This window comes from Pagrus major, chromosome 10, assembly GCF_040436345.1.
Source record: "Pagrus major chromosome 10, Pma_NU_1.0".
Lineage (NCBI taxonomy): Eukaryota > Metazoa > Chordata > Actinopteri > Spariformes > Sparidae > Pagrus > Pagrus major.
Window position 1 is genome coordinate 21721824 of NC_133224.1, and position 27711 is coordinate 21749534.

Consider the following 27711-nt stretch of genomic DNA (forward strand, 5'->3'; position numbering starts at 1 on the left):
AAGATAATATACCACAATTGTTTTACTCAGGTTGTAATGTTGGTCATTTGCTTGTTTATTGGTTAGAGAATAAAAACAGTAAGAAGGAGTGGAAACAAATCTGTCCTTGTCTCATAAAGCATCATCACATAGTGGCTCCTGATTAACTCTAGACCAAGAGCAACACCGCCCTCTAGTGTAGCAGCTGATATCTGTCGCCTGTGTTAACGTCATCATGTAGCGACAACATTTTTCTCCTCTCCCATAGGCTAATGTTGCTAATAAACCTCAACATTTGTTTTTTAAGCTAGAATACGATTTGTTAAAGTATGCGACCTAATATTACAGCCGAGTTTTAGCTTAAAGTGTCATTTTTCTTTATCTACAAAATAAAAGCACCCGGAAGTCCGCTCTCCGTCTGTAAACACATGGCTCTCGGTCGTGTCTGACACTCAACTATGCCAAAACTCTTGGATTTAAAGTTTCCAGCAGAAAGTAAGACTCTCCCCGAAGGCTTCTGGTCAGCCGTGGACGTGTGGATCAAGAAACCTCACGTTGTAAACAAGCGTCTTTGCGGAGTTAAGGAGACAGAGAGTGAAAATGTGGGCAGAGAGGCTCTGGAGCTCCTGCTGGATGATCCTGAACTCTCTCATGATGTGTTGTCCTTCCTGAGCAGCGGGGGTTCACCTGCACAGACACACGAAGAAGACAAACCCTGGTCCTCCAGTGTCAGAACAATTATCCCTAAAGTGAACTGTTATGGGACAAAGCTGCACAAAGAGGTTATACTCAAAGGTAAGACCAGACATGAATGAAAGGTGCAACCAAACCTCTGTTGTGTTTTTGCAGATTTTTTAAAAACTGTCTCTATGTGTTCAAGACTTTGCAAGACAACAAGTGAGCTTTCTTCCATTTGAAGAAGATTCAGGAGGACAGGTGTCTCTGAAGAGGGGCAACATTCATCAGATTCAGCTCATCAGTCAGGACTGTGAGGAGTGGTGAGTGGCTACACAAAAACAAAAATAAACAACAAAAAAAGTCCTAGACTGACAAGATATGTATATATTTTTGGCCTGATGAATTTATTTTTGAAATTGTTTACATAGGATCATTATTTTTATTTGTTTTGGCGTATTAACACAGCATAAAATACCACACACCAGACTTCTTCTACAATAAAGAGGTTAACTTAATTCAGGACATCTTTTCATCCTTGGCGTCCACCAACATTTATCAAGACGGACACAGACATCCAGTGTCAAATATTGAAAAGGGACAAAAAAACTAGAAAATGTTTATTTCACTTCGAACAAAATGTCTAGTGAAAAAAAGACAGAAATCCAACATGACCCCCAGCCTCGTAACACACTGTAATTATTGTATATTATTGTGGATACATAAACCTTTGTTCACTTTACAGCTGCTACGACTCATCGATTAGTTGTCAACTATTAAATGAATCACAGACTATTTTTAATAAAATAATATATTGAGACATTTTTTGAGAGAATGAACGCTAGTATTGGTACTGAAGTGCTGAATGCCTTCATGTGGACAAAATAAAGGATTACTAATAAACTTATTATATACACTAGAACATTGTGCTACTATATGAAGATAGTAAAATGAGTGGTTGGAGGTTGGTGCAGGCAGTGATGTCTCATCTCACCTCCTACTTTTGTGTCCTTGGAAATTATTTTAAAATTCAGATGTGAAATTGCGTTCTGCTGTTTTTATCTGACAGATTCAAACAGGACAGAGGGGCAGAACATAGAGGAAACATACAGGAAGTCTGTGAGCTAGATAAATTAAACTTGATTGGAGGTGAAGGGAAAACCGAGGGATAGTTTAACAATCTGTGGCTGAATCAGACCTGATTCAGCTGCTCAGGGAGGACGCTGATTAGAGGCTGGGCTTTTCAACTCCTGATTCCTCCCACTTGCTGTGTAATATGTTCAGTTTTTCTGTGCTGGAACACTACGGGGCCCATATTTTCTGTGTGGCCAGCTAACATGACGCTAACATGACAGACAACACAATTTCTGAGTTGTTTTCAAATTAGAATTATAGTACACAGAAAACAAGATATAAAGTATGACTAAAGTCTAACTAATATATATGAGTCTGCCTTTATCTGCAGGGCCTTGGAGCTGCATGCGTTGACTCCAGATGCATGGTTCTCTGATGGCGTGGCGTACCCGAAGCTTCCTTGGCTGTCCACCGATCTGCTCCCTAAACTGGTGCGCTGGGCCACAGAGTGCAAGAGCAGCGAGTTCAAGAGCACCTTGTCTCTGCTGCCAGTGGAGAAGTACAGCCTCATGTACCAGCAGCTGAAGGAGAAGTACAAGGCCATGGTCAAGGTAAAGGCAAAGGCAGCCCAGTGCTCATTTAAACTGTTCTAATGCTGTTAATATTTTTATTGCTGAGGGCTGGTATTTTATTTGTCATCCTCTCTAGGTTTGGCCTGAGGTTACAGATCCTGAGAAGTTTGTCTATGAGGATGTCGCCATTGCTACGTATCTTCTTGTGAGTTTAAACGTGGTTGTTTTATTTCCAAAATCAATGATTAATTGATTACTGACGCTTGAAATGGCTCGTGACGATCGATGTGCGGCCTGAAGAAGAGTCCTCATGCGTCACGTGCCTCTTCACACTTATTTCAAACGTGTACGACCACTGCCAAGTGTACTAACATGTCCGTATATGTTTCTGTGGGTGACACTCATTTTTATCCGTCACACGTCAGGTCATGCAACCAAAGCTGGGTCAATCAATTTGAGTGTGAAACATAACCCACTTAATCAATTCGCATGTCACAACAGAGGCAGGTGAAAGCGTGTCAGCAGCAACGGCAGGTGTCACTGCAGGTGTAAATGAGGTTTTACTGACAGGATTGAAAGCTCTGGAGAACATACAGTAGTACTGAGTGTCTGTCACTGTGCCGCAGGTGCTGTGGGCCGAGGAGCGAGAAGAGAAAGGTCTGACTGGCAGACAATCGTTTGTGGACCTGGGCTGTGGAAACGGCCTCCTGGTTCACATACTGACCAATGAAGGGGTGAGAAGTTCTTTAACCTGGAGGCTCCACTACAGAAAATAGTTGAGAATTATATATAAGGCATATAGATATATATAAAAAGAGTATTACAGCAGTTAAAGGTATAAAAGCAATAAAATGTATTAAAAGGAAATCACTGGGCTTTGTAAGGTTGATGTGTTGGTCATGAACGACAAACCCCAGACACGTGTGGCTGTGTGTTTTGGGCTAACTTTACTATCGTCTGCTACATCAACCGAGAACCACAGACCCGAACGTGGGCCTTTTTAAATAACCAGCAGCTGATTAGTAGAGAACATGTTCACATTCCCCATTACAAAGTCGCTTAAAAAAAGTCAGCAACAATATTCAACAGCAACCACAGTACAAAACTAGAACGAACATTACATATCCATTTTTTATGAATGTGCTTTTGAGAGGGGATGAGAGGTCGCTTAGCTTAAAAAAAAAACCCAACAAAACAAACAAACAAAAAAAGCATACAAATGGAATCATGAAGAATTTAAATACAAAAATATTAGAATAAGCAAAATAATGTATAATTTCAACCTTTTTCTCTCTGTTTTAGTAAGGCTTGTTCATCTGTTTTCACAGACGGAGCACTTTAATTCAAAGGTAGGCCTAATATTTGAACAGTTTCACCAAAACTGACAAAATCCCTTGACAACGTAAATAAATAAATTGCACATCATAAAAGCAGAATTAGCTACTTATTTAGCTTGAAATGGCTGGTAATAACAAGTCATTACAGTAACGCTAGCAGCTCTGTGTGGCTCGGAAAAGTGGTTCTTTGAGCTAAATGCTAACGCTAGCAACTAACATGCTCACAGTGAAAATGCAAAAATACTTATGTTTAGCAGGTATAACGTTTGCCATGTCAGTTTCAGATGTTTCACCAAGGGTCTTATGATTCATCCTGAGCTGAACATGAATGTCTTTACCAAATTTCATGGCAATCAATGCAATAGTTGTTGATAGTAAGACCGCTATGAGCGCCTCTTGTTAAGTCTTTCAATCAGCCTAATCTTCCCTGGCAGCTAAATCAATGACACGGGGCTGGTTGAGCCCAGGTGAGGGGATTCATGTCTTTGAATTCATCTCATCTGCGGCACCGTGTCGCCTGAATGGCCAATCACAAACTAAGACAGGTATAATTGAATTTACACACAGCGGTTGATAGTCTGAGTGTGGATGTGGCTGAGAGCGATTAGCCGCTGACCGTCACGCCGCCTTGTGTTGCAGCATCCTGGAAAGGGCATCGACGTTCGGAAGAGGAAGATCTGGGACATGTACGGCCCCCGGACTCTGCTGGAGGTGAGTGGGCTGAGCACAAAGAAGGCGGATTAACTGCAGCCATATTCACGTTTTTAATTAGTGTTATTATCTTTTCACGTGGAATTCATATCACATGCTGCGTCTTTTCAGCTGTCAGCCCCCTCACTGCCACTTTAATGCTTCACTGTTGAACCGGTTTAACTATTGATTGTGCAGTTTGTACGAGACGGATGCACACTTTTCAACATGAAAAACTCTTTTCTATCAAAGTGCAAAAAGTAAACTTTTTTTCCAATTATATCACATGATCTTCATCAGTGAATGGAGTTTGGCTGGTTGGCAAAAATTGATTTTCAGTCTCGACATCAGAAACAGTACAGTGCAATTCCACGATCAGTGAGCATGACTATCTGCGGATAGAGATCATGTGATAAAATGGAAAACTCCAGAACAGCTACTAACTGTTTCCAACAGCGAGATTTTACTTTAAAAGTTGTTCTTTTGAAGTTTCAAACACTGAGGATTACATGTGAGCTGCAGATAAGAAAATAAGACAGAGTAGATGCTTTTATGAATAAATAAACACATATACATTTGAAATAAGAAAGTATTTTCCTCAGCTGTTAACCTATTATTAACAGGGTTCATACAGGTGCTGAAAATCCTTGAAAATGCTTGAATTTTGGTGTGGTATTTTCAAGGTTTAAAAAGTGCAATAAACAGTGAGCTTTCCAGGCATTGTTCTACACATGAGACTCTTTGTTTATTTGTGTTTTTATTTAAAGGGTCCCCTTTAGCTGATGCTATAGCAAGCAGCTTATCTTTCTCGGGTCCACACCGGACATACAATACACAGCACATTATGCCAGGAACAGTAGTTGCATCGATAACATAAAATTACACCGATACCTATGAATATAAGTGAAAAAATGATATGAATGTACAATTCATTGTCAGTCAACACTACATACATTCAGGTAGAATACTAAAAATCAATATATAGATGATGTTTTAAAAGAACGGGAGTTAAACGACTTCATGTGATTGCTATAAGGCAGAAAAAGAAGCCTCTACTGTTGCACAGGGGACGAACATTTGCACATTTGCAGGGAGACTTGCCCCCAAAAACACGCCACTTTCCTGTCTGCCTCCCAGCCTCAGTCATTCATTTGACAACGAGCTGCTGACTGCTTCCATTTCAGGTCATCTATTATTGACTGATTTTTTTGTGGAGCGGACGTGGCAGAACAATCTCTGTGCGGCCCCAAGAGGAGCTGTACTCGGTCCTTCTTTAGGGAGCTCTTTCTGAACCACACAAGCCTCAGTGCTCGTAAACTACATCAGTTTTGATGTTGGTGACGGGCCTGCCTGCTGAAATTTGAATTTGCTAGCTATATTTTTCTGTTTATGTAGAAGCCTTCATGTGTTCCAGCCTAAAGACTAGATGAATGTTCATACATATGACATTGACAGGTGTTCTGGGATATATTAAAAGTCTGAGAAGATTAAAAAAGTTTTCCTTTTAAGTCAATATCCATAAATTGATTTAGAATCAAATCACGCCGATGTGCATCTTCCCTGCCTTAAGGAGCTCTTGTGCTTTTTGGGTCTTTGCTATTTCAGGAAAAGGCAATTACTCCCAGCGAGCGCTTCTTATTCCCGGGTACGGACTGGCTGATTGGGAACCACTCAGACGAGCTCACACCGTGGATCCCCGTTATAGCAGCCAGGCGAGTCATCAGCAGACACAATCTCACTCAGCAGCTCAAGTGCCAGCTGATCTCTCCAATTGGGAATATCATTATGGACGTGTGATTGTGGGTGTGTGAATATGTGTGTGTGTTTGGTCCTGTATGTCAGTTCACGAGTGTGTGACCACCTGATGGCGATGTTGAGCCTCAGTCTGAGAACTGTTTCCTGTCGTGAATCTTACTGGAAGTAACACAAACTCAAAACATTTTACCCCTCAGGATTTGTAATCACCATTTAGTTTGGCTCTGCGTAATAACTTGCCTTTTGCTCTCACTGCAGGTCCTCTTACTGCTGCCGGTACTTCGTCCTGCCCTGCTGTTTCTTTGACTTCTATGGAAAATACCAGAGGCGCCAGTGTAAGAAGTCTCAGTATAAGGAATACATCGACTTCATCAGTGAGGTGAGCCAAGTCAGTGGCTTCAACACAGAGGAGGACTGCCTGAGAATACCTTCCACCAAACGGGTAGGCAGTCCACAGTCATAGCTTAGGTGCTTGACTTTCTGTATTTTAAGACTTGTTATGACTGAACATTTGTCATATTGTGTATTTGACATCTTGTTTTTCTTTTAATTTCTGCTTCAAAACAAGTTATTGAACATACACAGAACTCCTTTAAATCTAGCCATCCAAGTGACCTGCAGGTAGGTGTAGTTGAACTGTCTTGGTCTCATTCTGGGCAGGGGACTGTCCCCGTGTTTCCTGTCCATTCTGCCGTCAACTATCAAATACTTTAATACCAAAAAAGAGAAGAAGAAATCAGGAAAAAAATCCTTTTTTGAGGGGCTTCTTAGCGACAGAATTAAAAAAGAACGGTGAAAATTGAACCAGCAGAGCTTGACCTTCAGTCAATTATGTGCCATGCAGCAAAACACACTTTATCCTACACTTCCCACAATGCAACCGGATAGTGTCAATAGACCTGTCTTTCAGACTCCACACCTGCTGTTTGTCACACTGCTGCTGTTTGAAGCCTCGAGCCCAAACCGATATCACCTTGATGACAAACATCAGGTAAAAGCTGGAGAGCTGCAACAACGTTGTTAAATATTAAGTGATTAAAGTCCTTTGTGACCAAAACGTCAGCCATTTTGAATAAATTTATCAGTGCTGAGGTGGAAAGTGTGTGCAGGAATTTATTCCTTTTTGCTGAAAGTATTAAATGAATAGCCAACTATTTTGATAATCGATTAATTAATGGAGTAATTTTTTGATGATGAAAAAAGTAAATATTCTCTGATTTTATCATCTTACATATAAATATTTTCTGGTTTCTTTCGTCTCCTATGGTCGTAAACCAAAACAAAACATAGACAAGTCATTTGAGGATGTCATCTTGGGCTTTGGGAAACACTGATCAACATTCTTCCACACTTATGAGCAGATAAGTAAATGATTTAATGAGAAAATACTTGCGGCCTTCATAATCTCCCTCCAGAAGACATCACACAGCAACAACTTTGTGTGTCGAATTGGTGGAATGCCCTTTTAACACTGAACAAATAATAAAACAAATGGAGTATTTAGAGATACAGATTTCAACATCATTTCAGCAAAGGATTTAATACATTATTTGGCTCGACCATATATTGTCCCTGGATTATAAAGGCCCACAATAACAGAAAAGATGGTGTTATTTATATATATACATGTAAAACACATGTTCACACTCTAACTTTTCACAGTGCTGGCAGTGTGTAAAAAGACTATATAGTAATAGAGTCTGTGGGTGGTATGAAGTCAAGGCAGCACGCTGGTTTCTTGAATAGCTAATGCACGTGTACCTCATACCAATGAAGACGTAGGTGTGATTCTAACTTTGGTTGCATCTCTGATCTCTTTCTTTTTTCACTGTGACTTTCCCACAAAGCAGAGGTGTCTTGAAGGTACTTCCAGTCTGGCATGGAAGTCATCAGATCTCTCATTTAAAAATACATTCCTGTTCTTCAAACAATTACAGCTGTGCATCCCTGCCTGTTCTCCACCCGAGCCGTGTTTATTATAGACGCATATGTCATTTCCTACTTTTGAGTGTCTGGCTTCACAGTTTTGAGCCTCGGCACCCATGGGAGTCGCCCTGACATTCAGCTCCTCTCTCTGCAGGTGTGTCTGGTGGGAAAGTCGAGAAACTACCAGCTACCTGACGAGGCCGAGGCCGAGCAGCGAAGAGCTCATTACGTCAAGAGCCGCCAGACTGCCTCTGGGATCACAGTTCAAGGGTCAGACATCAGGAATGATGGGGAGAGTTGCCATGAGAACAGAGACAATGACAGGACCCCCAGGAGCAGCTGGGGAGCCGGGTTCCAGCCCAGAGACAGGGTTGAAATGGTTCGGAACTGCGCTTCTCTCCCACGGGACTTTGTTGACGGCGTTGTCCTGCGGGTTGCTAATGTCCTGCTGGGAATGACTGAGGATGACGGCAGTGACTGGAACCGAGGAGGTAAACCGCCAACAGCCACAAAACACCAGAGATAAACAAACAAATCACACAAGTCTCCCTGGACATGAGCTGCTATTGAAGTGATGAACAGGTCCTGATTAAATCCAGAGTAGGACACATTATCTGTGAAGCCTGCTCATCCAGACTTATTATACTGCACCTTGGGAATTTTCTGAATTCAAAACTTTGTAATATCTGTTAGCTATACCTCCCAAGCAAAACATGTTAATAGTTACAACATAAACATAACCGTAAAAAAAACTCATACTACTCTCTGTTAGCGGAAACGAGGGTCTACAGGCAAAATGTGTTAATTTAGCCTTCTCGTACCATTTTAAATGTTTTCCTTTTAAAATAATCACATGATATGTGATTTAGAGGCTGCTAAAATAGCATAAATTCTACTAGTCAAAGCTGAGAAGGCACATGTAGCCTAGCTACTGAAATCTGCTGAGCTAGTTAAGTTAGCCTTAGCAGGAGTTTAGCTATTTTGTTTTTTTTTTATCCATCATGGTTGGATTTAACTGCTACATTAATTAAATTACTGTGATGAAAAACCAATGTGTGTTTAACGTAGTATAGACAGGTAGGCAAAAATAAAAAAGTCATTTAGTTGGTTGTTTTAGCTAAGCTCTCCCGCTAGCTTTCACGTGATATAGCGTTAGCTCTCGTGCTTTAGCTGTCCAGACGAGGACAGTTATTGTGGTTTGCCTTGCTTTTTAAACTCAGGTGTCTGTACAATTATTTGTTTTACGTTTATCTGGCATAATAATTCTTTAAATGAATAAAACAGATGTCAAAATGAGCTTCAGGTCTTCAAGGAGTAGTGTGGGAACATTTTGGGAAATAAGCTTATTTGGTTTTTGGCGAAGAAATGGCTGAGAAGATACCACTGGGATCACTGTATCTGTTGCTAAATATGAAGCTACAGACAACAGCAAGTTAGCTTAGCTTAGCATAAAGACTGGTAACAGGGAAACGTCTAGCCTGGCTCTGTCGCACAGTTGTTGACATTGTTTTTTTTTTTTTTTGGTGATGTGTTTGTGTGTTCATTAGTGAAGTGTAATTTGTTAACTTTTCTGTTTCTAGTCTTTGCTTTTACCTAAGCTAACCAGCTAGCTGGTTAGCTTAGGTAAAAGCAGTTATGTGAGTGGTTTTGATCCTCTCATCTATTTATTCTCCCATTCTCTTTTTATTTTGTCTTTATTCTCCAGAAAGAAAATACGCATATTCCTGAAAATATCAAACTATTTCTGCAATTCCATTTAGACTAAATGTGAGTTACTGTGTTTGCTTTTGTAGCGCAGCCATAGATGTAACCTCAAAACCTCCAAAACAACATGGATGAATCACTTCCCACATTTCTCGTCAGTACCTTGAGAATATATTTCTAGGTGCTTCGTGGCACGCTGGCAGCTTCCGCAGCATCTGAACCTCTCGTCTGATCCCCCCCTCCATCATCCTATCTAACCCTCCACCTCCGTCGTCAACACCCTATCCCCTCTCGCCATCAGTCGGCAGGGCCTTCGTGACACAGAGCGAAGCCACTTTGAACTCTGTGCCTCATCCTCTGCCAGCCACCCTCCTCCTGCACCGCACTGCACAGTACAGAGAGTGCAATACACACACAATACACACTTTTACTCACACACCGCCCACGCATCACCTTTGTCAACGCCTCTGCTGCCACACACACACACACACACACACACACACACACACACACACACACACACACACACACACAATATGAATGAGATAAGGAGATGAGGACTACTATGATTAAAACAGAAAATTCCCTGTCAGGATGTCAGTGGTGAAATTAGAGGTAGAAAATATGAGACAGAGCGAATAAAGGGAGTCTGTGACTCTGTACAGAGATGACTGGATGAATAATGCACCACCATCTATGATTTATGCATGAGTATGCATTTGTATTGAGGTATTCCTACCAGTTATCTGCTGTGTAAGAACAAAGGGTAAATTCAGGGTGAGTCAGCCTTTATTGAAAAGATCCAGGAGGGCCTCGGAGTCATCCAAACGGTTTTGAGATTCACTTTCTCTTTATTGTTAATGCATCTTTAAAGAGTGTGAGGATTATTGATATTTTAATATATAAGTTTTTGATATTGAAAGATACTTCAGCAGACTTTTAGTTATAAAGCCTCCTGGCTTTAGTGGAAGTCCGAATTTTGGCGAATATATTTATCAGTTTCTCCCGAGCTCCTCGTCTTATTTCTATAATGCTTAAATATTGTTTCAGTGTGAACCTATTGTATGTGCTGAACAGACACAGCGTGCATGGATGAGGGAGTGGGTGAGAGCGATTACAGTGTGTTATTAACGGGTGGACGCTGCCCATCACACCAATTTAGGCCCGAAATCTCTACAGAAGACGCAGGTGTGAGTCCTGCTTTGCAGAATGATCATCCTCATCCTGTAGACCTGCAGGCTTCACTGATTTAAACTGCACTCACATGCACTATAAGATTACACCTTGTTCATGATATTAGAGAAGCAACGATTAATCAAATTATCTGTGAGTCGCGCTTCTCAAACTTGAATGTTTACAGCTGGTTTTAGTCTTAAAGTGAACAGTTTTGGATTGCTGGTGTGACAAAACTAGCATATTAGCTTTAAATATGTCAACGTGGGCAATTGCAATTGGCGTTTTGACTATTTCCTGACATTTTAAGTGGCTCATTTTTCAATAATGAAAATAGCAGACATAATGTTTTGTTGGTAATTTAAAAGGACTTTTGTTCCGCTCCTGTTTTCTCATTATAGAGCCATTTATTCAGAACCAGTAGAATATTAGTACATTAGGTTATTATGAGTATTATTACTATTATAATGGAGTCTGATAGCGCACTCTGTCACAATGTTTTTGGCTTGTAACCCTTTATAGCCAAGATTGCTTTGGTGAGCTGTGAGCAGTTCAACTAAAGAGTGATGCTAATAGTTTGTAATGAGTCCAGAAGAAGTAAAACCAAGTGTAAACCCACCATGATGCCACCCACTGGTCTGTGGACCACTGTTTTGAAGCCTCATGTTTGACATCATGGTTGCATCAGCAAGAGGGTGGAGATGGCAATGATACGAATCGAAGCCGTAAGTCACTTGGTAGCCACGTCCTATAGCACACCCCGCTTTATCATCTATTTAACTTTAAGTGCGACCTTAATTTACATATTAAACATCACGCTCTGTTGAAGAAGACTTGAAACTGGGGATTGAGACTAGGCCTGTCACGATAATCAATAAATCAATTAATCATACGATAAATTAAAATGAGCTCGATAATTTTGCCGGCCTCGATAATTTCCATTTGCATGCTTGTTTGTTTTCCTCGTGTCTCTCACTAGAACCCTCTTGTCAGTCACTAGCCCCATTCACGCAGCCGTTTGCATGCGGGGATACTGCGCCAATTCTCCGCATCCGCCTTTGTGTGAACGTTTCAGATGCGGTGAGGGGTGAAATTTCGCTGCGCCTCCGGAGGTATCAGAGGCGAACCGAGCCGGCGGCGCGGAGCGAGGGCGTGTCGATCTGATGGTGTTGGTGTCTGATAACTGTACAGATCCTTCACTCAACAAAATAAAAATAAATGTCCCACAAAGCAACGTTACAGGACCAAACAACAGGAACGTAGTAACTGGTCGTGTCTTTGGCAACTTATGTGAGGAAAAAAATACCGCAGTTATTCGTGGAGAAGTGTCTGTCAGCCTGTCGGTCTGACCGACTCTTCGTCACATTTCTGCCCGAAAAACAGCGTCTGTCCCCGGCAAAAAACTTTAACTCACCAAGTGTTTGTCGCGCGACGGTCAGTTACTGTTGTCATGGTGACGGTCAGCCCTCCCGACAAGACTCAGTGAACTTAGTGAACCCCGAGAGTGAAATAGTCAGACAGCGTCCAGTTTACTGATGGCGAATATGTAATTATGTAAATGATAGAAAAACGTAACTTTGTCACTTTCCAGGATGTTTGGTGTGTCAGGATCTCAATTACAACACATTATAACAGCATCATATGATTATAAACAGACAGCTGGTACATGTTTAGATTAACAGGAGGACACCAGGGAAACACCTTGAAAAAAAACACATACGTCATCATCATCACGTGTACCGTCACGCCTCCGCATCACTACAGACAATGGTGCTAACATTGTTGCTGCAGTAAGGAACCGTGGCTGGCCATGGCTCAATTGCTTTGGCCACAGCCTCCATCTTTATTTATTTTGGATATTTAAAATGTCTTTTTCACATTCCAATGTTAAATATTCTTTAGAAATAAAGGTTTATTGATCTTTGAAAGGGTGTAGTTGCATTATTATGCCATTATCATTATATTAGTTGAAAAATGGTCTCAAAGCGACAATATTATCGTTTATCGCAATAATTTCTAGGACAATTTATCGTCCAGCAAAATTTGTTATCGTGACAGGCCTAATTGAGACCATCAACTCATTAGAAAACTGTTAACTTAAGATAATAAATCAAGAGAGAAGTAGGGTCGTTTTCTCATAAGCTTACATAAAATTGAACTGCTTTTTTGAAACCAGTGGGCTGCTGATCATTAGAAAGAATGCAGGCTAAAACAATCTCAATTTTTGCTTGTTTCATTGTTTTTTTCTCTTCTTTCCCAACTGGTTCATCATCTTGTGGCCCCCTGGTTTAGATCTGACTCGCGGGTTAGGTGTTTTCAGATTTTGATAAGCAAATAAAAAGCGAGCAGCAGCCCTGTGTCGCAGCTGTGCTCTTGGTAGCTGAAATTGATCCTTTCAAATGTTTTAGTCACCACTCAGCACATTTAGAGCTCATTCTCTCCACTCATCCTGATTCTGAATTGGCTTAAGTAGCAAAAACAATCATCCACAACAAACAATCAGTCACTGGCAATCTTAGCGTTTTGCACAGGGGACGTTCAAGCTTAAAAAAATAATCAGACTGTACACCAAGCCGGGCCATAAATGATCGTCTGTGTTGGTCTTAGTCCAAACAGAGTCTACTCTGTCAATACTGACCTTGTCCCATTAATCCCCATTAACATCCTAGGCAGCAAAGGGCAGCTCTAAATGCCGTATTGATATTATATTAAGGCCTGTAGCTCCCTGGCGTCTCTGCTGTAGGACGGCAGTCTGCCCAGTTTCACACTCTGCAGCGTAGTTTGGCCGCGCGAGTGTCTGTGAAAGTGGGAGTGTGTCGCATATTTTAGGGATTATCTCAGCGACATGACCAGCTAAATTTAGGACGTATTAAAGTGGACAATATGTTTTCTCATGAATTTCAGTGGCAGAAAAACAAGTTTTAGAAAACTGAAAACATCATGGCTCTAAATGCACTTGTAGATCTACTATGAAATTAATTAAATTGGCCGAGTGAACTTGGATCAGAGGCTCAGACGGTATATTTAAAATTCTCTCATATTGAATCATCTCTAAGCCAGCAGGGATTGCCTGAAGTGCCACCAGAGGTTTGGTGTAAAAGTACGATGAAGATCGCATTAGGCCGTCTGCAGATTGAGGTCAAATATTGTTTATGAAAAGGCACAAAGGAGCTTTAGAAATCCTGCCGTGTGTCCCTCTCCAATATGAGGAGGTAGAGAGGGAGGATTGTCATTTATACAAACCAAAGGTCAGCGCTGATTGAATTCTCTTCTGGGGGAAAAAGGGCAAAGCCAGAAATACCGAAAACCTCCTGAAACGGAGCCCAAAGGCGGGGTGCTGTGAACACAAAGGGGCGCGCCATTTATCTGCTTACCATTCGCTGAACTCATAGCATAGGACTTTGTGTGTTTCAATATCCCCCTGCCTCCTTTTTTTTTCGCTCTTTGGTATCTAAAATAACTGTCCCGGTGGGAAAGTGACGATAGTGACTCACGCTCTCAAGCGGCTGGTGGGAGATGCAGCGGTGAAATGCATGCTGGTTGCTCTGACAGCTTGTTGGAGCAGCTTTAAATGAGCACACTTCACAGCCCTGACTAACACTGAAAGGCAGTGACAGAGGTGTTTTTTTGTCCGTGTAAAATGTTCTGTATAAAGCAGTTGTGGATATATATATCACTCCACAGACTCAAGCCAATCAAGCTGTATCAGATGCTTCTTCCTCCCTCTGTCATGGCGGATGAAAATTATTTCTGTGCATGCCCGAAGCACCATGTTAATATATTGATGAACGTAACATCGATAGACCTCCTCCTGCTCCTTTGTCACACTGTTCTTTGCTCTCGTCCTTTCATCCTTTCCCTCCCTGCCTCCCTCCTCCTCAGGCAGCCTCTCTGTGAGCGAGGTCGCCGGGCTGCTGGAGCAGGAAACCCTGCAGCTCCTGAAGAAAGAGTGTGGAGGTCTTCAGACGCTGCTCAAGAACAGCCACCAAGTCTTCAGAGGTAGTTGGACTACACACATCTTCGTAGCTTAGTCCAAATGATAATAGAGGAAAAAAGGAAAAGAAAAAATAGTTTATTTATTGTTCATTGACATTATACAATCATAATTACCAATATTAACTTTTGTCTCCAAGGCCATAAAGTGACTTTTTGCAAACTTCTTCACCCTCAGGGTGGGAAGCTCAAATGTCGTCATATAAACGTAGGGAAACTGACTAATTGTTATAATTTCACCGCTTCATGATTCATCAGCGACGAAAAAGATGATGGATATCATCAGACATCGGTCCGTATTTCAAGGTAAAATGACATATTTGCCAACAGTTAGCTAATGTTAGCATTCAACCGCTTCCTAGCTAACATTACTGTTTGACAGTGTTACTGTACGCGACACGAGTAAAGCTGTAAATTCATTTTAAATGTCAACTTATATATTGGTTGCGTTTATTTAAGCCTGGAAGTGAAACACACTAAATGTAATCAAACGTTGATGTTAACTAGGAAGTGGTTGAATGCTAACGTTAGCTAACGGGTTATCAAATAGGCTGTTTTACCTTGAAATAAGGCCCCATGTCCCGCCAGATTTTTACTATCCATCAAATTTTCAGTTGCTGATCAGTTGGGAAGAGGTGAAGATGATTCCTCTGGTTTGTATGACTTGCAACCTGGAACACAGCAGCATTATTATCCCAGCATTCGAGCCTCCCACCCGGAGCATGACGTCAAAGGAAAATGGCCGCCATGTGACTATGGTCTATTGGACAAAGAGTTACAGAATGTAATGTGAGAAATTGTACTCGGCTTACCTTTTTAAGTGTTTATCTGTAGCTTCCTGTCGCTCATTCTCTTTCAGTTGAAGGAGGGAGGGTATACATCAGAGACTGGAGGGACAGGAATGCCTCCAGGGCGAATACCAAGAGGACGCCCGTTGCCCCAGGTGCCCTGAAAACCCGTCCCTGCTGGTTTTACGACCATCACCCTCAGCGCTGCCCCCTGCAGGCTGAACACTGTGCCTTCGCCCACGGACCAGGAGACCTCCGACCCTCGACAAGACCTCTCAAGAAGATAAAACACAATGCCTTTTGATCGGCTCATTCCTCCTGAACACTTTAAACGAGTGCCTCTAATCATCAGTATTCACTCACTGTCCCCATGTTCAGCCACGAAGCCACAAAGAGGAAGATGTTCAGTTCCAAGAGTTTTATTGACGTGACGTTACATCATTTCTGGGAATTGAGGTTTTGATATTTCGCAGTATCCTCTTTCATCTGTGTGACGCTTCCTGGTGCAGCTTCAGGTCTCACAGTTGGAGCTCACTGACACCTCTGGTTTACATTGTCTGCCGAAATTTAATTTCAAGGGATTATCCTTTTTATTTATTTAAGAAGTGGACTTGTACAGCTCAGAAACTTGTAAACTTACTGTCAACTTATATTAAAGTGTGTTTCGCGTAACATCTTGGTATTTATTTAAAGATTACCGAATCTATCATGGATTTTCTTTTTTATCATTTTTCATCCTGGTGAGAGGTTTGTCGAGCACTCAGCATAGTTTTCAACTTTAAACTCCGCTGCAGCAAAACTTTAAAAGCTTTTATAAACATCACTTTGACAGTTAATTCACCTCGGACTGGTACTTTGAGGTTCACAGTCAGGGCAGAGGATAAAGACCGGATGGCGTTTGAACAAAGTAAATGTTAGCAGTATGAATTATTTGTTGGCAGGAGTTGATGGGTGAGCTGCATGTCGTCCCCTCCGGACGGGTGCTCACTGCTGTGTCGCTCCAACACGGTTTGCCATCACCCTGTGGCTCAAATGTCAAAGACACTAAGGCCCACCTAGGTGAAGGGTAGCGCCTCTTCAGGGTTTGTTTGTTCATTTGAGTGACAACAATCGGGCCATTTAATGAAAGAGAGACAATTTAAATCTGTCTCTGTACAGATATTGACAAACTGGCTCCTATTTTTGACTTATCTCATAATTTGAACTGAAAAACATATTTTGACTCGCTGTCTTTTACTTTCGACTTAGCATCTCATAGTTTGACTCATTAAGTCTAAATCTTGATTCATTTCATAGTTTTTTGTTGGAGCATAGTAATGTAGTAGCAATGTCTTTGACTTAGTATTGCAACTTAAGTCCATATTTTGGCATATTATTAGTCTAAATTTGGACTTATCTTATAGTTTTTACTTAGTTTCTTATATCTTTGTCTATAAAGATATCAGTCTGACTTTAAGAGTCCCAATTTACACTTATTACCCACATTTACACATTGCTATCTCACAATTTTGACTTAATATTATATGGTCATTGTGACTTAGCATCTCCTATACTTGGTATTTCATAATTTAGATAAACTGACCCTTAAAAAAGCACCCATATTAAAACGAGCAGTGTATCCAGTCTCAGGTAGCCGCTGTGTGTCACGTGCACAGAATCCATTCCTTGGTGTTCCTGCTCAGGGCATAAATCCATACTGCAGTTGAGAGGGACATCCCGGGGTTAGTTACATATTAGCAGACTGGTAGCTCCCATATCCCCCAAGGGCTGTGTCGCCGATGACTGATGAAGACGCACATGTATTTACTCAGCCTGAACACAGGTTCACCACATGGGGAAACAAGCCAGCATCTTAATGTTTTTCTGGATAATTTTGAGTGCTGTTAGATAATTTATTGAAGATGAAAGTCTGGACATAAAGGACAGTGGAGCTGAAAGTGAGTGTGGTTATTTTTTGACGGGCAGTCTTCAGTCATAATGTGCACAGCTATGTGTGGTGTTTTAATGACCTGTTTAAATCATTTCTCCCTCTCTCACCCTCCCCCCACATCATTATGGTTCCTGGAAGAAATCAATTCATGGAAATACTCCTGCCACTGCGGGTCTGCAAAGATCACCCCATCCAATCGACCTGCTGCCCTACAATGAACTGCTGAGGAGGTGTGACACTGGGCGGGGAGCGAAGGCGTTCACCGGCCCAATCTCCACACACTATTCCTTACCTATTGACCCCAGCCCTTTCTGACCGCACTCCAATAAGCAATCATTACGACTCTGTTCATGTCCGCCTCGCACCGCTGCCCTGGAGACCAGAGGAGGAGATTCAGAGCAAGCAAAAATTATCCACACACACCTCCGCCCTCCTCCCCCCTGCCCACACTGAGTGAGTCTCCCTTCCCTCACGTAAACAAGTCATAGGAGGTCTGAGGAATGCATCGTCGTGCCAGAAACAACTGATACGAGTATACTGTTTTCTATCTACAACACATGGGTACAGCGATTTAAACAAGGGATGGGATACAGCTTACTTTTACTTACTTTACTAAGGTTTGTAAAGAACAGTTAGCCCTAAGAACAAATGTCATCTTGGGAAGGTGGAAATTACTACACTGAACAAAAACATAAACTATATATTGCTGGATTTGAAATCTCACTGGCTACGTAATGCATCAAAATGCTGGAGGCTGGCATGTAAGTGTTTCAGGAGAGACGCAAAAGAAGAGAGAGTGGGTCACTTGTCGTCACGATCGCTCATTTGTGGTTGTAGGCTCTAGGATGGGCATAGAAGCTCATATCGACTCAAATGAGCTGTCAATCAAGCCTTTTTACAGATAAAAGCATCCGTGATCACAGTTTTTCCACCCACATCACTTCCTGAATAGCAAAATGAATTTTGTCCACAGCACTTAAAGAACTTCTTAGCATCGCTCAAAAGTGAAGAGTGAAAGTTCATTCTTCGTCTTTGTTTTAAAAAAAATCCCAACTGGAAAACTAGCAATAGACAGTTTAAATAGGAGCTGCATATAACAACATGAATTCCTGTGTCCAGTGTAATTGGTTTCCAGATATCAGGATCCTGCTGTTGTTCTAGTGGAAAACTATGTGAACTATGTAAACAAACAGTTTCCTTTAAAACTGGATCCGACTTACACAGTGTCTGATACTCAAAAGGGGCTCCAGTTATTTATATATTCTGCGAGTGGTACTTCTCAAGTCAGCGATGTCTTGCAATATCTTACGAAATAAACCATCTTTGTTTGTACATGTGTTTTATAGATGCTGAAAGCAAAAGAAAGGGCAGAGGGGAACACATTAGCAGACAGACAAAATTACTCCCCGTGCCTGAAATCTAGGTCAGAGAGAAGAAGAAGTGGCTGCATTTCTTTTGCCTAAGCCAACAACTTTCCTTGTGTTCCCCTCATGCTTTATTCATTGTGGCACCATGGGGGCTCGATGTAATGTGGCGTCTCCAAGACACTATTTTGGACGTACAGAAGTCTCGCTCAGCAAAGCAAACCATGTAGGTCTGCGACGCTGACAGCTGTCACTGCAATGAAATCCTTTGTTTGATTGCCTTAGAAAAATCTTCCTTTTCTCTTCTCAGTGGTGTTTTATTTGGGAGTTTTCTGGAGAGAGGGGTTGTTTCAGTACATTACTTTGCGTCTGTATCTCCGCTTGAATCTATTGAGCTGCAAAATGAAGATATACTAAATTTACAGCCTATAATGGGAGCAGATTTACCACTTGAAGTGATTAGTCATGGATTTCATACATTGGACATAAGCAGGCTTCTCATTTCCAACTGGTGACTAGCTACAGATTTTGCCGTTACTAGCCGTTTTTATTAGCATTAGCCAGCTAAATAGGAAATAGGAAAAATAGGAAAGCTAAATTGGAGTGTAGGCTACACTCTCCTAAGATGCTGACGTTAGCCTACTCTCTGATGTAGTAACATCTCGGTCCGGCTCAACATCTCGGACCCCTAGTGTGGGACAGTGGATATGTCAGTCTGCCCCTGGCCAAGACGGTAATGCTGGACTACTTCTTGGTTGTAAACGGTTTAGCCGGACATGCTAACGTTTGCAGCTTACTTTACAGCAGACACACACTGTTTAATCCTCAGACGTGATAATAACATGAATGAAAACACTTATATGTACTTTTTCAAACTTTGGTCTTTAACTTACTTTAAAGGAAGAACTCCTGGGGGGATTTTCCAACCACGGGAACAAGTTAACAACAAGTTTTTAATCCTCTCCCACATGAGCTTCCATAAGTCGAGGATGATACACTCATCCAGCCCCTTGATCACTATCTCCAAGCTGACTAGCGGAAGGTCACAGCAGATAAGAGTCTGTTATTTTGTCATACTGTACCTGCAGGAGCACCCATTTCACCCACTTTACCTCCCCTCATCTAACAGCTACTGACTCGACCTTCCTCATCGCCTACTCAGACCTGGGTGACACTCAGAGATAAGGGTGTTAGGCTCTCCAGCGGTCATACCTGGTGCTCCCTCATTGCACGAACTGTCCCTCCACAGAGAAAGAGTGAGAAAGGGGGGAAAGATTTGTTTGGAAATGTTTCTATTTGACATTTAACATGTTCAAACTTTATAGTTGTGTGATCACCAGTGGAGAGCAGCCAAGCGTGGATGGTGGCGCATCTTCTCAACACAGAGCTGGAAATACACAATGCACGCATGGGCCGTGCTGTGGCATCTATCCAATATACATGAAGTTAAAATTAGAACAAGTTCCTGCAAGTATAAAGCCTTCGTATCTGTCATTTATCTCTGATTTATCTCATTTATTAAACCAGAACGGAGAGATATCCTTCACAACAGAATCTAGGATCGATCCACAGCATCAAAATATATTTTTTCGCTTGTCGAAGCTGCCACTCGGGAGCCAATCCACTGAATGAATATTTGATGGGATGTTAATCTAACACTGTGTTCTGCATAAAATGTGATGCCTCACAGAGTGTGAATTCCCACTCTCCCAGTCCTTTTCCCCACTGCTCATCAGATCAAAATATAGATTTTCCTTTTCCATGCACTATCAAATTACCGCCTGTTTCAATCTCAGCAGCTGCAGAGTCTGGGGAGTTTGAAAGTGCTGAGTGGTAAGGTTACATGTTTACATGACAATTTTTCATCTGTAAAACGCTTCAAACTCCCCCTTTTTCAAACTGATGACATCTGTTTTTCCTTTTAGACATATTTTTTTTAATTCAAATTGAGCTTTTATTCGGATCAAAGAGCAAACTGCCAAACTGACAGTACATGAAGGTGAAAAACATAAAACTGATTTCTGTTTCATGGCACAGATAATTATTTACAACTCTCTTCAAGACTTATTGATCCGGGCAACCAACAAACACAAACTGCCACTATATCTGCACAGCATTAGAGGCTCAGGACAGAGGCTAATGGCTTCTTTTTTGGTTTAACTTGACTGTTGCATCAACAACATCAGTGATGACGCTTCAGTGACTCGCTGCTGCTTTCACTCAGAATGTATCACACTTGTCACACTCCCACAGGTTCCAGTTTTCCAGGCTTTTGCTCAAAAAAAGGTGTTACAAATTGAAGGATTTGGAGTGTGAGTGGTGATGGTGGATGCTCGGGGCTGGTGATAAATGTAAAATGTTGATTAAAAGTCTGACCAAATATTTATTGCATTATTTTGTTAGAAAAACAGACAACTAATGTGTAATGTGTAAGGACAATTAGTTTCCAATCACACGTGACAGCACTACTACAATACATTTCCTCCAAACGAACAACTAACAAATCCTAGAGAGGTGTATAGAAGACCAAGCAAAGAGAGAAAAACCAGCAACTATACACACAAAAAGTTGTAGTGAGCACAGGTATTCAAACCACATCCTAAACGTAATTGTGTGTTACAGCGATTCCTAATTGTCAAAATGCATTTTTAGATACAATAGGTCCAGTTTAGAGGAAAGATGACATGAATGCCAACACTGTGCATGCTCCATATTGTTTTCTTCTCAGAATTCTTCCTACTAATGTGACTTCAACTAAGACAACTTATCAAAACATAAAATACACTTAGTTTCTGCATTTATGTAAAATTAGTATTTTTTGGTCTAATTTTTGTCTTTAATAGATTTTAAGTTAAAGAAAGACGGACAGAAAAGGAGGAGGAAGCGAGACATGGTGGATACTAAGGTCTTTTTACTGAAGTACTGTACAATTTTGAAGTACTTAACTTGAGATTTTCCATTTTCTGGAACCAGTAGATTTTGGAGGCAAATATTGTATTATTGACTCACTCCCCCCATTTACACTTTTACCAAAGTAATATTTCTAGACAATATCTTTACTTTTACTCAAGAATGACTTTTGGGTACTTTTTACAACACTGCTAATGTCCTTGGCCAGACTTGAACCAACGACATTGCAAGAACATGGTCTGCGTTTTTATACTGCTTGGCTACAAGGATAAACTATATCATGTAAATTGTGCTTATAATGTGATAATTGTCTGAAAAGTGAAAAAACTTTGTGAGGGGAGCCATAAATCATTAAAAGTTGAGCTAATGCTGTTGAAATTGTGATCAAAGCATCACTATAAAAGCCTATCCTGTCTAAGAATCTGAATGTGGAGGAAAAGCAGGGAAGCTCATAAAATATACTTTAAATAAACAACCCTGACAAAATTAAGTGTACTGCTGTGTGAACAAGCTGAGCCTGTTTATCAGATGGCATTTAACCACATTTCATCCAAGTAGTTCAAGATTAAAGATGATTTAGGCCTTTAGCAGCATACAGGGCTGAACCATATGATATCATTCTTGTAGGACACCAATTTTGCTCTCTGTCCAGCAAACATGATGCAATATTACATAATAATTCGCCCCGTTGCCTTCAGAGTGACATCACACCTTTAGCTGATCATCGTGTGAAGAATCCAGCATCCAGTCCCCATGAGGTAAACAACTCGTCTTCGCCAACTCGCTAAAGTGAAAAAAGAAAAGAAAAAAGAGCATCTGACTGACATAAGAGCATCTCGCTGGCTCTGATGTGAAATCAAAATGGGGGTTACCATAGAGGCAGACCTGAGAAGGGGTGTCGTTACCATGGGAGACGGGCCGAGATGACCCAGATGGCACAAAAGCAGCTTAGGTGATTGGACCACTGTGCTTTGACAGCTACGCTTAGTCAGTCTGATATCATCCAGAGGAAGCCACTGACACTGCACTACCCAGAAGTCTGCTGTCAAATCATAACCCTGATTGAACACAAACTGTACTGTTCCATGATGGATGGAACTGTAATCCTGCAGTTGAATTGTGTTTAAAAAATAAAGAAAAACATCATTGTTTACCTTTCATCAAGCACAGCCTCTCCAAATACCGAGCTGCATTATCTGTGTGTGTGTGTGTGTGTGTGTGTGTGTGTGTCGGTGTGTTTGCTTGAAGGTGGACACCGCTGGCAGCCAATAAGGAAAAGTTAAACAGTTCAACAGATACATGTGGCTACACAGCGGAGGGCAAACAGTGTCAAAACACAGACACGACTGTCGCTGTGCTGTTTGTTTAATTAAAGCTGGCCACTGGAGCATATTTGATTATGATTGTGTTCACCTAAAGGTCCTGTCTGAGATACAATGGAAAAAAATCAGATCATCTATAAAGCAATGGAAGAAGTATTCAGATATTTTATTTAAATAAAAGTATCAATACAACAATGGAGAAACACTCAGTTTGAACTAAAGAGCTCTGCATTAAAATATCCAAGACCTTTGTTATACTTTCATCAACATTGGTGGCTGTTTAAGGGTGTGTCCACCACCAGTGGGACTATTTGTGTTTATCGCGTTACTCACGCAAGTATTTATTTCCCCCAAACAGCCAGTTTACCTTACTGTACATAAGCCGCAAGCTAGCAAGCAAAACACTCGTGTGTTTGTGTATATTTGAAATTAGGTCGCTGCTGCAGTCAGATTGATTAATAGGAGTGAAGATGAATCTACTTATTCAAGCAAGATAAAGTTGTTTTAGATATGTTGTTAGTCTGTTAGTCTTATTTGTGGACAATGCTCTGCGTTTGATTTATATATCCTACTGGTGTATGTGCTCTAAGCTTTATAGTTTCATATCAGTCTCATACAACTGACGCAAACTAGTGAAGCTTTTAAAAAAAACAACTTAAAAATAATTATTTTTTTCAAATAGTTACAGGCAGATTATTGTTGCCACGAGATTTATTTCAAGCTACTGTACATTTGAATCAGACTAGTGCATAATGAAGTATGTCGGCTGTACTTTATTTTTATACTTTGCATGGCACTTTCGCTCAAGTGAAAGGTACATGTCTAAAATATTTAGCGCGACAGTCCGTGACAGTATTATGATTATGCGTAACCATCATGTTACTGCGAGAAACATGGCCATGTGATGATATTCAACATAGGTTTTAGTGCATAATGTAAGCTTGGTGGCAGTGGCAGAATCAAAAAAATCAAGAGCCAAAACAGACGGAGCAGATGGACGTCCTGTTTCTGTTTAACCGTCTGCTATAGATTAGATTGAATATCCATCTGTCTCATCGCTAATGAGATTCCCTCAGTCTTTAACACGATATCAAAGACCAAAATCCACATATAGCAGACACTTTCATTATTCAAAACAGCCTGCATGTCCACAATCAAAAGAAGAAGCCGCTTTAAAATGGCTTTCCTCAATCTAATCGCGCTTTGACAGGAATGTTTGGTAGCCTCTTCTTTGCTTTTAAAGACTCTCTCTGCCTCCCCAGAGAGGGAAAGAGTGGGCGACGTCTGCTGAAAATAGCACTCGTCGAGAAAGGATGAATCAACGCTGCACCTTATGCTTAATTAAAGATTAACGAGAAATTGCTAGCTGATGTGGAGGTTGCTCAAAGCCTCACTTTACTTCTCTGATTAGGGGTTACGTAACACTGGTTAATACTGCATGGACCGCGCTAAAAAAGTAATGACATCTTCCAGTGTGGCAGAATCAATCCTGCCATGACAGGCCGCAACATTTGAAGCTAGTGTTTTGCCAAGACATTGATTAATTGGCTGCTTGCAGCTGCTAAATCACTTCAATCATACTGATTTGTACCTGAGTTAATGACGACCCTCCATGAAAACGTCCAAGTGGTTGGACTTCAGTTTGTCGTCTCTTTGTTTGAGGCACTGACGGATGTTTTTTGTGACTGATACAGAGTAATGAACTACTGCTGCTGCTGCTCCACTGACCCCAGGAGCTCAGATTTACATGTTTAAAACAGCTGATACATCTTACAGTATATTTTTTCTTTCAGCCTCAAGCAGTTAAACACAACAACAACAACAACAACAACAACAACAACAACAAACAGCAACCACAATAAAACAACAACAAAAACAAACCAGACTACAAGAAAAAAAAAACACAACAAAGAGCAAACAATCAATCAAACAACAAACATACCAACCAAACCATAAACAGATAAGATAAGATAAGATAAGATGTTCCTTTATTGATCCCCCTTGGGAGAAATTCACAGGTAACACAGCAGTACAGAGGGAAATAAGTAGCAGCACAAGAGTAAGTCTAAATGGTTGTGGTTGAGTCCTTAATCAGTGGAGAAAGGAGGACGTACCTCACTGGATGGAGGGCCATGTTAACATGCAGTAAGGAAATACACACCTCATTGGGAACATGCAACTTCTCCTGATTTGCTTTTGGTGTTAAAAAAAAACTTTTTGTCTTAGATGTAGACAGACGGGGGTTGACATTTAAATTTTTACTGATCTGGTCTTTTCACTTAGAATGGACAGCACCTTCATCTTTTACTAAAACATGGTTTTATTTATGGGCACAGCCAGTGGGAGTAGTTGTAAACACACACACACACACACACACACACACACACACACACACTTGGGAACGGCCTAGTACAAGTACATTCTTGTACTTCTGGCAAGTGATCCGTGAAGCTTGCTCGCCGGTGCCCTGACAGTAGTTTTTGGAGCTGGGGAGCTCACTTCCTTTGTGCAATTCAAACCAGTAACTTCTGCTGCTTCATGTTTCCACTCTCCAATCCTGTTGTACACCTAACATCCTGATCCAAGCCACCACTATAGCCTTTAAATCCTTATAAATATCCAATGACTGTGTGCCTCTGCTGTGTCAGAAAGAGTAATGTGGCTGTCCTGAACCAGAGCGGGTTGTAGTGACTACTTTCCTGCTCGGCCGTCCGTGACTCATGCGACTTATTTAGCATGAGTCACTACACTGCCGTCCACACCTTCGAGAGCATCCAAGCCTGGAAAATGCCTCGAAGGTTGGTCGAAGCAGAAGTCTGTGGATGCAGTCTGTTCTGGGGGAGTCTTGTCCTTAATGTTGATGGGTCGCAGTAAAGACCAGACAAGGATGAGTAAGAGCGGAGGTACTGTAAGATGGAGGCAGTACAGACGTCTACCACGGGGGATTCCACTTCGGATCTGTGTCTGTGTAGGGAGAGAGACAAAGGCAGAGCTAGAGAGGAGTGAGTCAATGCTCAGACTGTGTGTATTTACTATGGCAAAAGGCTGAGGCACAGGGGGACAGCTGGTGAAATTATAGATCACATAATATATTCATGTAGGAGATGTGATGTAGGTGTGTCTGACACTGCTGTAACTGTTAAGTTTCACAAACTTTAAAACCCACAAAGTGAATAAATTGCCTCCGTCTCACATTCGATGAAAACTGATGATAAAGTTAGTTTCTTGATAAACAGGAAATGTGCTTTGAATTTGTATTGAGAGGTCGACAGGAAACTGGATCGAGAGAGGAGGAGTGACATGGACGCCTGCTCTACCAACTGAGCTACTGGGGCACCCCAGCATGGACCTATCTATTGTTTCACCAGGAACACTTGGGCAATTTCCCAGTTCCAGAAATTCATTGGATTTTGAGATGCACGGTTTTCATCTGACAGCAGCAATGAATAACAATGAAAATGCTTCCATTTAGCAAAATGCACACTGTGAAATCCATCTCTGTCACACTGTAATGGTATAATGGCAGGCTACGGTGTAATTGCACAGGGTCATTAAACTGTGGGGTTTTGTTAAGTATGACAGTGATGGGCTCATTAATGAATGGAGTGGTAATCACAAAGCTATGCTGTATAATGCAGCGCACCATAAGGTGGACGTGCCAAAACGATCAGCCGCGTAGTGTCTTTGAGCTGATTTCCTTGATAAAGGTCACGATGGACATAATCACTTTTATAACAGTAGTGCATTATAGAGAATCAGATGTAGGCTAATAAAGGCAATATATGTAACATGCAAAACTGGTTACATAAATAAAATGTAAGCACAAGTTGATAAGCATTATAAAACTAATAACATAGTTTAACAAAGCTTCTTTAACACCTCAAATCCATCAGTGTTACATATTAACACAACACAAGGGATGTGTCTGAATAAAGTGAAGACTAAAGTTAGCTGAATTGTTATTTAAATCAGGAAATACTGAACATTTAGAGTCTTTGGTATACTTTTAGTAGCACATTTCATCTGCTAACTTATCTGAAAGTCCCCTTACTTGCTTTCTCATCTCATGGTCTTCTTTTACAGCACGTGTCATGAAGAAATGGGCAATTGTATAGCAGTTTTAAATTTGGTTAAAATGAGAATTTGACTGTAATACTATCTTTGGCAAATACTATTAAGACAGCCTCGTTATGTGGTGTTTTCTTCTGCACGTTTTATGAGGCTCCTTTCATACTTTGCTACAGAAGCTACAATGCTCCATCACGTGTCTGCTGGCCTGCTCTGTCTGCCCACTGGAGCCCCGGCTGGCTTCAAAGCGCTCCTGTTGCCTAATGATAATGAATGCAGTGTGTCTGCTCAATGTGCTTAGTGGCTCACTGTCAATCTGTTCCACTCAGACTCAGGTTACAGTCTGCTCGTCCACGGCTCTCCCTGCATGAGCGACCGCTGCCAAGAAAGACAGTTTCCTGGTTTGTTTTCCTGCGGTCACGAACCTTCTGCAATAACAATGTGTTTGTGA

General features: G+C 41.2%; 1 protein-coding gene across 3 annotated transcripts; it reads left to right on the forward strand.

Annotated features, from left to right (window-relative positions):
• The first annotated feature begins 225 nt into the window (after positions 1–225).
• Positions 226–16338, forward strand: trmt44 (tRNA methyltransferase 44 homolog). 3 transcript variants are annotated; one of them, XM_073475641.1, is made up of 11 exons: positions 226–774; positions 860–977; positions 2120–2339; positions 2437–2505; positions 2927–3034; positions 4277–4348; positions 5933–6039; positions 6341–6524; positions 8163–8499; positions 14768–14884; positions 15738–16338. In XM_073475641.1, the coding sequence occupies exons 1-11, from the start codon at positions 438–440 to the stop codon at positions 15968–15970; spliced, it is 1902 nt and encodes a 633-aa protein (XP_073331742.1). In that variant the 5' UTR covers positions 226–437; the 3' UTR covers positions 15971–16338. The 3 variants fall into 3 exon arrangements, with proteins under 3 accessions (XP_073331742.1, XP_073331743.1, XP_073331744.1); XM_073475642.1 differs by having other exon boundaries at positions 6341–6461; XM_073475643.1 differs by lacking the exon at positions 4277–4348.
• Positions 16339–27711: the final 11373 nt, after the last annotated feature.

What these genes read in the sequence shown, in the direction of transcription:
- trmt44 (XM_073475641.1), top strand. Translation starts at nt 438, where the DNA reads ATGCCAAAACTCTTGGATTTAAAGTTTCCAGCAGAAAGTAAGACTCTC. An exon ending in CAAAGAGGTTATACTCAAAG is followed by an intron (nt 775 to 859) that starts GTAAGACCAGAC and finishes TATGTGTTCAAG; the next exon opens with ACTTTGCAAGACAACAAGTG. An exon ending in AGTACAAGGCCATGGTCAAG is followed by an intron (nt 2,340 to 2,436) that starts GTAAAGGCAAAG and finishes CATCCTCTCTAG; the next exon opens with GTTTGGCCTGAGGTTACAGA.